General features: G+C 39.3%; 1 protein-coding gene across 1 annotated transcript; it reads right to left on the bottom strand.

The window, feature by feature from the left end:
* Positions 1 to 216: 216 nt before the first annotated feature.
* LRRC66 (leucine rich repeat containing 66) lies at positions 217 to 14,177 on the bottom strand. Its single transcript, XM_055794219.1, is given in 13 exon segments — positions 217 to 6,879; positions 6,987 to 7,362; positions 7,365 to 7,542; positions 7,544 to 7,710; positions 7,713 to 7,935; positions 7,937 to 8,206; positions 8,209 to 8,285; positions 8,288 to 8,575; positions 9,951 to 10,281; positions 10,829 to 10,995; positions 13,342 to 13,514; positions 13,516 to 13,672; positions 13,675 to 14,177. Coding segments are annotated over 13 exon segments (3,447 nt in total). The 5' UTR covers positions 13,874 to 14,177; the 3' UTR covers positions 217 to 6,038.
* Between the last annotated feature and the right edge of the window lie 22 nt (positions 14,178 to 14,199).

A 14,199-nucleotide genomic window follows, 5' to 3' on the forward strand; every position in this document is an offset into this window, starting at 1 on the left:
GTACTGTTATGCCACCTAACATGAATTCATCTGTTTAATTTTTAGGTCTTTTGCTGGTGTTGATGTAAAATGGCATCCCACAAATAAACAGTATTTGTGTTGGTTTCAGCAACTGACTTCAGATTTTTCTGTGGCTCATACTTCAGAAATTCTCATCTGAACTCACACCATGTCAGCTGGCAACCTTTATCATTTAGTAGCAGAGAACTTTATGTACAATCTTGTCATCCTTATTTCTAATAGTAAGGTAAATCAGTATTTAAAACTTGGTTGGAAAAAGGTATGTTTCAAATGGAGTGTGTAGATGTAAAACAGTATTGTAATACAAATGTTTTCAATGAGAAGAGTCCATTTGAGCGGGAATGTCCCACTCATCTCAGCCCACACTTTTTGGCCCTTGAGGTCCTCGTAGCAAAGCTGTTGATGTATAGGCTGGATGAACAGACAGTGAAGCAGACTGAAAACTGGCTGAATGGCAGGGCCCAGAAGGCGGTGGTCAGCAGTGCTAAGTCTAGTTTGAGGCAAGTAACAAGTGCTGTACCCCAGGGGTCAATGCAGGGATCCAGTCCTGCTTTTTCATTTATGACCTGGATGAGGGGCTAGAATGCACTCTCAGCAAGTTATCTGATGACCCCAAACTGGAAGGAGTGGCTCATACACCAGAGGGTCATGCTGCTGTCCAGAGGGACCTCAACAAGCTGGAGAAATGGGCTGAGAGGAACTTCGCAAATTTTAACAAGGAGAAGTGCAAAGGCCTGTGCCTGGGGAGGAGCAACCCTATGTACCAACATATGCTGGGGCAGAAAAGGGACTGGGTTCCTGATGGACACCAAGTTGGAAGATGAGCCAGCAATGTGCCCGTGCCACAATGATGGCAAATGGTATCCTGGGCTGCATTAGAGAAAGTATTGCCAGCAGGCTGAGGGAGATGATACTTCCCCTTGCTCAGCACTGGTGAGGCCACACATGAAGTACTGCGTCGTCTTCTGGGCTCTGCAATACCAGAGAGACACTGACACCTTGGAGAGAGTCCAGCAAAGGGCCACGAAGATGATGAAGGGGCTGGAGCTTCTCTCCTATGAGGAAACGCTGAAAGAGCTGGGACTGTTTAGCCTCCAGAAGAGAAGATGCCGGGGGTGGGGGTGGGGGGGTGGGATCTTGCTAATGTATGTAAATATCTGAAAGGAGGCTGTAAAGAAGATAGAGCCAGACTTTTTCAGCAGAGCCCAGTGATGGAACCAGACAGTAATGGACACAAACGGAAACACCGAAGGCTCAGTTTGAAACGTCAGGAAACACTTTTTGGCTGTGAGGGTGACTGAGCACTGGCACAGGTTGCCCAAGGAGGTTGTGGAGTCTCCGTCCTTGGAGATACCCAAAAGCCATCTGGACATGGCCTGGGCAACTGGCTGTAGGTGACCCTGTTTGAGAAGAGGGATTGGACTAGCTAAACTCCAGAGGTCCCTTCCAACTTCAGCTAGTCTGTGATTCTGTGCTTTCTAAAGGCATATGCTAAAGGCAGTTCTCTAAGTTACTCAAATGTAATGCTGGAAGAGAAGGGTGGTCTTAGTAGTATTTAAATGGGGTGATATTTTGAGTTGAGGGTCTGTTCATGACCTTAAATGCTTGTGTTTTTCTTACTTTTTAGAAGAGATTTTATTTATTTGACTTGTCATGAGCTGTTGCATTGATCTTTTTAAAGCAAAAGTGATAGTACCTAAGCAGAGCAGTAGAAAAGCTGCTAGCAATGACATGAAGACTACAGCCTAAATGTCCATAATACTTTCACAAATGTAGTCATTGAAGGAGCCACGATTTGAGCTACTAGTCCTGAGGTTCTTGGCTTAAAATAATATTTTAAATTGAATATATATTACAATTAGAATATTGTGATGTAGAGCCCCTTTCTAGAGAAGCAGCTCTTCATTACTTTCATACTGGTGGTGAAGGCTGGGATTGCCTTCACCAGTTTTCAGAATGTAGCCTGCTGCTTGTATTTATCAGATTCCGTACCATGAAATCTTCAATATTAATACCCAAATATTTTCCGATGTTAATTTTATGTAGGTTAAATGTGAATGTCTTGTCTTTACATTCAAGGGTGGTTTTCCAGGCCACTTATCAGCGTGCTCTGGAAAGACTGAAATGCTTTGTACCTGCAGCAAACAACTTGGTAATTACACAAGTATCATAAATACGTGTTTGAAAATGAGAGCTTTGTCTCATTCTGATTACAATATCTGAAGTTCTCAATCTACTCTTAAGACTTCAGTATTTTTTCATGTGCTGATTCACTGTATGAGGGATACTGTGTCCTGTCAACCTTGGGGTTCAGGGTGCCATTGCCCTGTGAGAAGGGTTTCCTCCACTAGTACCAGCATCGTCTTGGCTGCTTCCTCATGCTTCATTTACGAATTCATACAACATATGCTTAGCCACCTTTTTTCTTGAGTAGTCTGTTTACCCACTATCAACTGTGATAGTAACGTAAGTCTTAGCTGAACATTAGTTTTGCTACCTGAAGTTACTGATGAAGCTAAAGAAGTTTCAACATCCCTAGGGCAGGAGCAGTTGCAGTTACGTCTCTCTGTAACTTCTATGCAGGGAAAAAAAAGGAAGGCAGTGTCTGTATGATGTATACTTATACCCCATAACAGCAACTGGTTTTGTACTAGTGTAGGTGTTCTAGACTATTCTTGGTGACCAAACCAGCTAAACTATTGGCATTTTCAGTGTGAACAAGATATAGTAGATTGATAGTTGCCGAAAGGTAAAGAAAAGTGAGGGGGTAAAATCTTGGAGGGAGTCAGTGAGTAGGGGACTGTGTAGCTATTGTATAGAGAACACATGGCAAAATAGGATGGACGGAGAGGAGCCAAGTATGAAGAGTACTGCTTGGAAGCCACAGAAAATATAAAAGGGTTTAAGACCAATTTCTAATGAAGTGAGGAACTAATATGAAGGAGAAGCAGCTGAGTGTTTGGGTTTGAATGAACAGGTAATAAGAGTGTCTGGAGAGATCAGTAGGAAAGGAAAGGTGCAAGATCAGGCAGAAATCTCAAGGTAAGTTTGAGGCAGAACATCAACAATATTCTGACAGTAAATGAAATACTTTGTCACGTTAAAAAATCCTGTGATGAAGGAGCCGATATTTTTTTTGTGATGAGAACAGCAGATAACCTTTTTCTGTAACTTTATGGCATGAAGAGAGGCTTAGAAAACTTGCAGCTTCTCACAAGTAGTGTACTGTCTGCCACCACCGCAGCCTTCCTGTGATCAGTATAAAGATGAGAAAATTATTTGCCAATATATATTTTGAAAGTATGCTGAACCGTAGCAGAAGCAAATGACAAAACATTGCTGTGTATGAGACATCAATAGAACCGCTCAGGGTTTTTTGCTTTTTTGCTTTCCCCCCATGATCCACGAAATTGGCTTGCTTATGTAGTTGCATTTCTTAACTTGTTAGCAGCTAGTACAGCCGAAAGGCGACAGGCTTTGGAGAGGTCTGTCAACACAGTGTGTGAAGATTCACATACCATAAAGAGGGATCTGAAGTTTTATGTATTCCGGTTGTAAAGTTGCTTTGGCTGCAAGTAACTTCTGTGTATAATGAGCTTTACTGAAAGTTGGTTATGGGCTCTAAGGAGAGCACTGGTGGTGAGGAAATACTGTTCTGTTTTCTGCTCCTAGTGGCTATATAGCTGTTCCTATGAGGAATCGTGCTCTGATTACCCAGTCCTAGACAGACTCTAAAAACACAGTTGTGTTTTGTGTCACATACTGTTCTCTGAGAAGAGCAGCCTTAAATTCAATAGAAGCCAGGGCATTACGTGAATATTGAGATTGTGTGGGGATTAGGAGAGAAAAATTGCAGTAGAACAGGATGTAACATTTACAGACATTTGTGTAATCAAGTAATGAGTTGTATTGGGAAACATACCTTATTTTAGAGTTACTGTATTTTTAACACTTCTGGGAATGCTATGATTTTTGCAGATTTGAGTGTTTTGTCATTTACTACTTGTCTAGTCAGACTGTATGAACAATTCTGGACAGTTAAATGTGTAAAGCTTTTTCTTGTGTTTGAAAAACAGAAAACAAAATCAGACCCTTAAACTCATGAATAATTTGATGGCAAATTATCAGTTTCTTTAGAAGGTGATTTCATCCTTGGTTCCTGAGCTGACTCCTACCGAAGAAATTAAGCCAGTACCCGCTCTTAAAAAATTTTCTTAGTTATCAATTTAGATATCACTGATTACTGGTGCAAAAATAATAGAAATCTTCTAAGAACTAATCGAAAAGCAAGAACAGTAGATTCATTGCTTGTAATTTGATTACAGATGTTATTGACTGCAATTACTTGCAGATACTGTGGTGCCCTAAATCAAATCCGTGCAACACCTGCCTGAAACTGCCATATAATCTCTTCTGAGTTAGTTATGTTAGAGGTTTTGAGAAAATAAACTAGAAAAAGTCCCCAAAGAAGCCAGCAGGAGATCTGAATGTAGGTGGCTTGGCTTAGAAAATACATAATTGATAATTGTGATGTTAGATATGTAGAACAATTATTTAACAGAAACTCGAGGTGCTAAAGAAAATATTTTTCCAAAGATCAAATAATATCTGTACTGGTCTCCTTACTTGCCTGTTAAATTTTTTTGCAGTACTTGATTTTCTTTTTCTTTAGTTCCAAATATGCAAAGCTAACAAATTATTAGCTTCTGTCAGCATCTCTTTGTTCTTTTCTAGCTTTCTCTTTAAAGGCAGTTTCAAAGATGTACTGTGCCGTTGGACTTGCTCCTCATCTGGTGGAATTGAAATGTGTTCCTTCTGTTCAGAGTTTTTAGTGAATTAATTGTGTCTTGGTAAGAGTTTTCCCAGAGTTGCTGCCCAGCCTCCTACGTTTTCTGGGAACACAGGCTTGTTCACCTTTGTAATGACTTTCCCTTTCAAGGACTACATTGATGATACTGTGTATGTGAAAAGGGCCTTGGGCCCTGTTCAGAGAAAATTTTACCTTAATTTGTTATCTTTTGGCTTAGAAAAGGTTGCTGTATATCAAGCTAGTGTTATTTTAACACACAGTTTTGAGCTGCTCTTGATTTGCCTCTCAGTAAAATTTTGAAGTGGGTATAGGATCCTTTTTTATAGAGAATTAGAGTTTAGCAATAGCAGATTATTTTTTTTTTTTTTAATTACCCTGCCTGTGTCATCACATCTACAAACTACAGGCGGTGTCCCATCAGTAGCTAGATCTCCATGACTGACTTTTCTGCAAGGCTTGAGGTCTATTCAGTTTCTTTGAGAAAGAAGGGTTTCATTCTATGTCTTGCCAAGTTAAAAAGTAATTTTTTAAAATGTAATTGAATACTGCTTGGACTTGACCTATCTTTGCAAAACTGTGGGAATTCAGAGACACTTAATCTAAAAATTTGGTTCAAAAAGCAGAAGACAGTAATACGTATAATTTCACTGTGAAGGGTGAGTCCCACAGGAAAACACAATAATAATAAATAATGTAATGATAATTTCAGTTACATTTATTTTAGACAAAGAGAAACAGAACGGCACATATCAGAGGCAAATTCTAAGGAAATCTAATATCTTGGTACCAATAATAATGAGAAAGTAACTCAGCAAAAGCTTTATTATCAGTTAGAACTACTGAGTAGTTTACTCATTTGAGTATCCTAGAGCTGTTTTTCATAGAAATTATTCTTGGTTTTTTTAAAAAGTACCCTTTAAACAAAAGTCCATGGCTTCTGGCCTGAATTACCCTTTGGAATGACGGTGTTTTTTAAATGGGATGGATCCAGGCTTTAACCTCTCATGGTTAAGTCTAGTTCCATAACTTGGATTTCTGAAGTTAATGGCAGATAGAAAGTTGTATTGGGGGATGGGGGACGGGGGATGGGGACACAAAAAACCGCATCCCATGGTATTTAACAGTTATTAAAAGCTAGATACTTCATTTTAAGACAATCATTTTTGCATCTTACTGGATGACAAAAATTCTCTGGGAGTTCTGCATCTCAGCTGTTGAAGTTTGTCCTCCTGCTTTGCAAAACATTAGCAAATCCATCAAATGCTCTTTTCTTTTTAACAAAAAACTGGTCCTGTCTTAAATTGGTCTGACCTTTTGGATCGAGTTTTTCACTTGAATTTTGGAGACTGACAGCTGGAGAACTGTTCTCCAGTCCTGTCAAAGTAGTGTCATCCTCCATCTTGCTGGAATCTGTGCTTTTGGACATTGTATTTTCTGTAATTTTTAGTGGGAATGAACATGAACTGCATTGTGTGCTTTCATTGAAAAATCCTTGTGGGACTGAGAAGGAATATGCATCCTTGTCTCTCTGATCCAGTTGGAAATGATCTTCTGTGTTGAAGGCTGATTGTGTTTTCCCAGGAGAGTGAAGATGCAGCAAATCTGCTGTCAGATTGCAAGACTGGGTTTCTTCGGGCAAACTACAGTTGCTGGTATCCTATAATTCCCTGTATTTATCACAGCTTTTCTCGTTAAAACCTCTTTCCATTTTATCTGCACAAGCCTTAGTTGTGTTCACCTGTTTCCCCTGTGGTAGCGAGTCGTCCTTCTCTGTAATGACTGTAAAATGTTTTTCAGCTGTGTGTTCAGGCAGAGATTGGAGATGTGACTCATTGCTGGAATGCAGTAGTGATGTGTTTTTAACAATTTCACTCAAACCGGTATCATTAGGAGCAAAAGTAAAATGTTTGTCCTCAGATGTACTTGTGTTTCTTCTTAATGTAGTGCCCCCTTCACGGTGATTCCTTTCAGCCTCTTCAGGAGTGTTCTCTGTGGCTGTGTCATGCACGGGAAAATGTAACGAAAGTAACGTGTTACCAAAATCTGTACTTTGGGGAGAGAATCAGAGATAGGGCTTTGTACTGTTGACTCTGCATTAGTAAAATGATGAAACTTATCAGAAACTTCTTGACTTGAAGAACTAATTGTGACTGACATGCTTATGTGGTCACTACATGTATCAACGTAAGGTGATGCTGTTGCAAGCTTAATAGTGGTTTCGAAATACATGCTGTTCTCATCCCCATTTTTCCCAGTATGCTGAAGTTCAGCAGCAGTTTTTGGGGGCTCTGGCAGTGTTGAGAACTTCCCAGTTCCACTGTTCATATTGGCTTCCTCTAGTGAAGGTTGACAGAACAGCAGGTTGTTGCTAACTTCAGGGTGTTCCAGTTCAGAGTCTGCTAAAGAACTACAGTTGCTCATTGTGAATGGAGTCCCTTCATCTGAAGAGCTATCACTAAATATATCTGCTGAAGCATTTTTTTCATTTGTACGTTCCATTTTACAGTCGTACTTTGTAGGAGGAGAGTTGTTTGGTAGACACTTAAATTCTCCATGTTTGTATCTCTCTTGCAGCTACAGGGTAAAATATAATTTCCCACATGGCTGGTTATATTTATGTTGCCGTTTAGACCCAGTTGTTCATCACAGCTTCGCCTTCCAGGCATATATTTTGTAGGGCTCATGGGTTCATTATGTTAAACGATACCTTCTTCTTTCAGATAAATCTGGTGTAGCCTTTGTGATTTCAGACTGGAGCAGGCCAGAGTTGTTTATGTCACTGTTCCTACAATCTTGTGCAACTGTATGTGTTTGTATTGTGAAAAATGGAAAGCCAGTTTCCCCCATGAAGGATAAATCCAAATCTGAAGAGTCGGTGTGGTGCAACTGCTAGCATTCAATCTCCTGGATATGGGAGGGAACCTGCTCTTCTCTGAGTCTTCATTATTTGCATATTTTGAATCTTTCCATAATGAAATGTCATTAGTCATTAATTTTCTTGGTGTTACTTCATTGCTGTTCTTGTAATTTACCCTTACAGAAAATAGTCTGTTATCATCAACATCTATATTTTCATCACTGCTGGTACTAGTTTTGATGTCGAAAACACTGGGTTATTTTATTCACATTGATCCCATTATTGCTTTGTTTCTGGTACTCTTCTTCAGTATTTTGTGCGTGTACACTGCTACCGATGACATTTTCATGCAAAGTAGAAGTTTCCCCAGGAAAAATACGTGTGTTTCTTGAAGAATTCTCATCACAAATGAACAAATCGTGCTGCGCATTTGTTGGTTTGCTTGCAGAGCATGCTCTGCACAATGTTTCACCTGAAAAAGCTTGATTAGAATAAGTGTGTTCTGAACCCCTGAATCGTTGCTCCTGCACATGAATTTTCACAGGCTCACAAGGTAGGGTCTAGCAAAAGCACCCAGACAAAAAGCACAAAGCTTTTGAGCACCGAGAGGCAGGCAGCCAGTGCAAGGTCTTGCTCTGTTCTTCCTTGTCTGGAAACAGTGTTGGTGTCCCGGGCTTTTCTAACCAACAATGTTGAAACCCTTTCTTTCACCTTTGTATTGTAGATGAGATATTTCTTTGCTGTATTAAAAATACACAAATATAACCCTTCAGCAGTTTTCTCAGCATTGTGTATCACTAAATTATTCATTTTATCCAGCGTCATGCAAGGAATGCTATTACCTTTTGAAATTCTGCCTTTAGGTGCCTACCAAGTGACTCCATTACCTGAAACAAAAGAAAATACAAACTAAATCTTTCTTAAAAGTATAGGATGCTTGGTTTGCAGGGCCAAGTTATTTCTGTAAAAACATACTCTGACCTATCTTTGATAATTTTAACTTTTTATTATAAAATATTTTTTTTTAATCCATCCACAGTCATTTTACATGGTACCAAGTATCTGTTAAACCATCATATATTTCCACCCCCCATTTAAAACATAGTACGTACGGGGTCTTAATAGCAGACTTTATGGGAAAAATGGTGTGGGTGAGGGAGGAGGTGACTGAAACTATCTCTGTTCTGGGTCGTACTAGAACCACCTGCTGATCTGCCTCATGGAAGATCCGTATTTTTAGCCAGCCATTCTCCAGCATGACCATGGTCACTGTGTGCAGCTGTGAGAGGAGATGTCACTAGGTTAACTGTCAGCTTGTCAACCACTACGATTTTCTTACAGGTACTGCTTTGAGTGCAGCAAAAAGGTTTGAAAACGGAGGACTGTACCTACCAAGCAATTGTTCCAAACTTCCACTAGCGTAGGCCATGGCTGGTTGTTGGCTTTTGCAATCCGTTTCAAGGTTGTATGTAGATCTTCGCCTTTGGATCTGCTTGCGTTCCCAGTTGAGTTTTGGTGCGATCCAGCGTGTTGATTTTAATTCCATAATCAGTTTCTATGACTTATTAATAGACAAAGCAGGTGGCCTTTCTGATAGATCCTACATATTTTCATTTGGGGATAAAGTGTTCCAAGGGGAAAGCCTTATCCACTCAAAGTGGTATTCGTCCATTAGAGTTAAAACTTTTTGCCTTAATAAACCTTTAAGTCTGGTCTTAGTTTTCCTTCTGCATGGGAAGTCTTCGCTCTGCATATTTTGTCACTCGTACTTCAAGTGCTCTATTGTAAATGCTGGATTCATTTCCTAAGTGAACTGTATGCTACAGTAGCTGTACTTTTTTTAGAAGAAATATAAATCCTTTCCCTTGCAAATAAACTTCCATTTCATTTTGCTGTAACTAAATACTAGAAGCACTATTGTATCCTTCTCGGTTTCCTACATGTCCCAGAACTGCCACCCCGCTATTTGGTCCTTTGCTTACTTTTGAAAATTAACTGAGATTTGCAATTTATTTGTGTATAATTTGGCATCACTTACTACTTTAACGTAAGGAAGGAGATGAAGACTCCTTTTTTGGGAAACCTGACTTTCAAATGTTCTAATATACTACTTTCCAATGAAATAATTTGCATGTTAAATTGTTGTTCAGTTATTTTCAAACAGTGTCTTTTGAAATACACTTTTTAAACTGGATTTCTTTGATCATTCTTGCACGCATCTGGATTTTAGCAACGTATGGATGGAGTCCCTGTTTTACATACCCCTTGTGTTGTCCAAGTTACAGTTTAGCACTGATGTCTTCCCTGCTGGGATTACAGCCCTTTTGAGCAAAACATGGTTGCTGCAGTTTAAATGGAAACCTGACAGATACAGCAGAGGTTTCTGTGTGCTGTTGGCAGATTCATTGTATGAAATACTCTATTCTTTCTTTGAGGAGTCAAAAAGGAAACTAAATGACTGTTTGAAAGCATTTAGTCTGCAGTTAAATATCCAGGCATTGTATGACAAATCCACTTCAAGTTGAAAGAAGTTCAAACTGATTACTATCTGTGGTAGAGGGGTTGTCAGAGCATTTCCACGGAGGTCCATGACCTATTTGGAAATAATCCAGAATGAATTTGACAAGCCTTACAATAGAATCCTAACTGCAGTATCAACAATATCATTCATTTTAGTATACAAGCACTTTTGTGGTTATGGAAACAGTACACCTGGTTAAGATTTCAATAATACTGTTCTAAGCTTTTGAATTTTAATGAGAATTTTAAATTGTGATGTATATAGAATTCTCCCGTTGTAAACTACCTCTGTGTGAGTGGGAAGCTGCAGGGCTCTTGCTGTGGAAGGGATGTGGGTAGAAAAGGATGTGTGTGTGTAAGTCAATTATGGATTGGTTTGGGACATACATAAATGGTAAATTTATAGTTTTACTTTGTGTATTTACAAGTGTGGTGGGCTTTCATATAAATGAAACACAAATATATAAACATAATTACTTTCACCATTTGCTTTTGTTTTTATAATTGTATACTAACATAATAATCGAAGGCCAATGTAATCATGCTGAATAGTTGATAATTAATATATTTAATGGTGATTAACACAAAACACTGAAATAGTTGTAATACTGCTTTACAACCTGTAGTTTGTTGAGATCCCTGAAGGCATCCGGATGAATTTTAGTTACCTTGTTTTGCAAGTCAATGTCCTTCAGCTGTGAACAGATTTGAAAATCATTCACATCAATCTGCCATATGTCATTGGATGACATATGGACAGTTTGTAAAGATTGCAGCAGGCCTAGTCCTAGGAAGGACAAAACTATTTTACATTTCAGGTTCTTGTTTTCCCAGTTGTGTCAAGTGGCTTTTTAACGTTCTTTGCAACAAAATTGCTGCCATTCCTGTCTATTGCAATGAGGGGCTGCAGGCTTTGAGTTACTGTGTCTTTCCTATTCAGTGGTTGCCCATTCTAAAAGTTGCATAGCATCAACAGCAAGCACGTTAATACATTCACAATTGATGCATGTTTTAAAACCTCACATCTCCATAACAGCAGTAACGATCCATTGTCCTGTCAAAATTAATTAAAAAAAAAAAAAAATCACAAAACTGTGATCTCTGTGCTTTGAGCACGCTTCTCTGGAGAACTGGGGCTGGGGAAGGAGGTGTATGAAAAGGGTGGAATATACTCAGTTTATAAAATCCAGATGTGTTAATTGTACGTAAAAGATGGATGTGCAAAAGGTGGTACAGTATCTCCTAGTCATTGCCATCTGCACGTTCACAGGTGTTTTTCATATGTGGAATCGTTTGAACCGTATTCACAGGATGTAAACCTGACTGGAAACAAAACCATGGTGTTGCTTATTCCTGCCTGCCTGTCAGTTACCGAGCATGATGGTATTTTCCTCAGCATATCCTAGTTACGACAGCATCTGTCTCGCATAAGTAGCCCTTTTGAATACTGGAGATACCTCATTTTTCTCAGGTGCTGTGCAGGCAGCCCCCAGAGCTCCAGCCTGCAATCCAGCGGGAAGGCAGGCACTTGGACACTCAGCGTCTCCACACTGGGTAACGCCCGAATGGCACTCTGAAGTGACTTTTGATGATAGAGCATTGTTCAGAAGCTACTAGTTCTTAAAAATTTTGCTCTTGTCATCTCGTTCACTGGAAATCTCTTATTCCAGTTTGCCATTCTGTTTGCTGAGTAATTAATCTTTGGGTTTCGTGAAAAGTGGAGGAAATGATTCATGCCTGCTGTAAAACTGGAGGTAGCTGATAGGAACGGTGTGCAGAAGTTCTGGCAGTGCATAAATCCTTCTTGCACCTGCATGAAGCTAAATTTGTGGCCAAAATACAGAGTGGTATAGCAGCAGTGGGCAGCAGCCTGATACCTGGAGTGGTGGCTGTGAGAAGGGATTCTCTGTGGCCAAACCCCTCTGCCTTAGAGCTTCAGTTCATGTTTTCTTACCAGAGCTTTAAAACTAGAGTCTTAGTGAAGTATTTTGGAGGAGGAAAATAAACTTATGAACGTGTACGTAAATTAATAGGGGATTTAAGTATAACTTGAAGTATGGTGGTACAATGCATAGCAATTTGACTTTTAACATCTAAAATTGAGTCTCTTAGATCAACCCTTTTCTATGTCTGACCCACTGTGGCATTATCGATCAAAACAGATCAAATCTGTATCAATTTTATAATGTAAGCTTTTCTATACTGTCTTTATGGGAACCTTACAGACACTACAAAGTAATTAGGCAAAATGGTTTCCTGCATGCCAGACAATTACTTAGTTTCAAGAAAGGAGAAAAATAGAATGTCAAGGACCTTGTGTAGGTGCAAAATTATCCCCTTTGTCTGCCTTTGTGAGATAAGCCTGCCCCAGGCTTAGTATTTTTACAAAACCTCGAGCTAATGAATCTGATGATGTTACCAGAGATCAATTAAAGTCAGCAAAAAATATATAGGATAGTGTTGCTGTTACTGCAGCTTCTGCTTCCTTTAGGCACTGTTAGGACAATATGAGTCATCTGTTTATGAGGACAGAGGCTGTCGTAAAGGCTATGATGCCTAGCGTAGTTCAGCGACTAGCAAACGTTTTTCTAAAAGTCTGTCAAAACTCTACAGCCCTCTCGTTAATATGTGTCACTTTGGGTGTCAGATGGCACGGAGCAAAATTGTTTTGACTGAACAAAATACATTTTCCTGTCTTTGTGAAATACTAAAATCAGAGCAAGTTTTATTCAAGAGTATTGACTTTCTGCTTGAAGAGTAGTATGAAACTCATTAACTGTAATTTTCTTGATGTTAAGGTTCATGACTGGGTGGTGGAGGCTGGTGTTTTGCCAAAGATCCTTACTTCCCTTTCTATACAGCAAGCAGATACTGCTCGAGCTCTCAGAGGATATATTTGGTGATACTTGACTGATGTTAAGGCATGGTGATTGCTAAGACTGTGCAAAAAACCCCACCCAACCTATCTGAAACAACCTCTTTGCTTCAGTCTCTGCATGCAGGCGAAACTTTCCCTTACCTTAACTAAATGAGACAGTCACATTCGGAGTTCACAAGGATGTAGTGAATCATATCCAAAACCAACTTACCCCTTGGGAGTGAGGTCCCTTGAAATGGACTTTGAAATGCTTACCTCTTGGAATCATGTTAAGTTTATTTCTTTCAACTGATAATACTTTCAAAGCAGGCAGAAGATGGTTGACTTTTCCATACTTTTTAGACCCACATGCAGGTGTAGGTGTGTCCAGTGTGAGGGTGTGGATGGCATTACCACCGAGGCCTAGAATTTCTAAAATGGGTAAATTTAGGAGTTAAGGAGAGCTCAGAAATCAGGTTGTTACTGAGGTTCAGGTGTTTTAGCATCCATTCTTCATTTTTTCCACCAGTGCACAGAAAAGTTTTAATATTATTGTAGCTAAAATCAGCCATTATTGCTGTTTGTGATATATCTTCTGTAATAATGACATTCTGGTAAAAGAACAGTTCAGTAAGAACTCCCCATCCCGTCGGCACTCCGAATGGTGATGCATATGAAGAACAACCTGCTATGACTTGGTTCCCACTGATCCAGGAAGATTAAAGAAAAGGACCACAGCTATAATACTCAAGTGAAGGTTATCCATAGTATCTGTATGTAAAATGTAAAATTTTGGTAAGTTCAGCATAACAAGAGTTAAATAGAAAGTGGAAATACTTTCTATTTAAAAAAAAAAAAAAAAAAAATCAATGCCAAACAAATAACCAAAGCATTACCGATGTTCTGCCTTAAACATCCAGTTTTGGAGTCTTGAATCTTTTTCAAAAAAATATTCATAAACTGGTAACCTTCCTCCTCCCAAAAAACAATCCAAACCTTTCTTTTCCAGCCCTTCGGTTGAGAAATGCAGCTTCTCAGGAACTTGTGAACTAAGAACAGTGGAGACTTTTGAACTCTACTTCAGGTATCCTACACAATTACCACTGAGTGAAGTCCACCAGATACAATCCATGA

This window comes from Falco peregrinus, chromosome 2, assembly GCF_023634155.1.
Source record: "Falco peregrinus isolate bFalPer1 chromosome 2, bFalPer1.pri, whole genome shotgun sequence".
NCBI classification, from domain to species: Eukaryota; Metazoa; Chordata; class Aves; order Falconiformes; family Falconidae; genus Falco; species Falco peregrinus.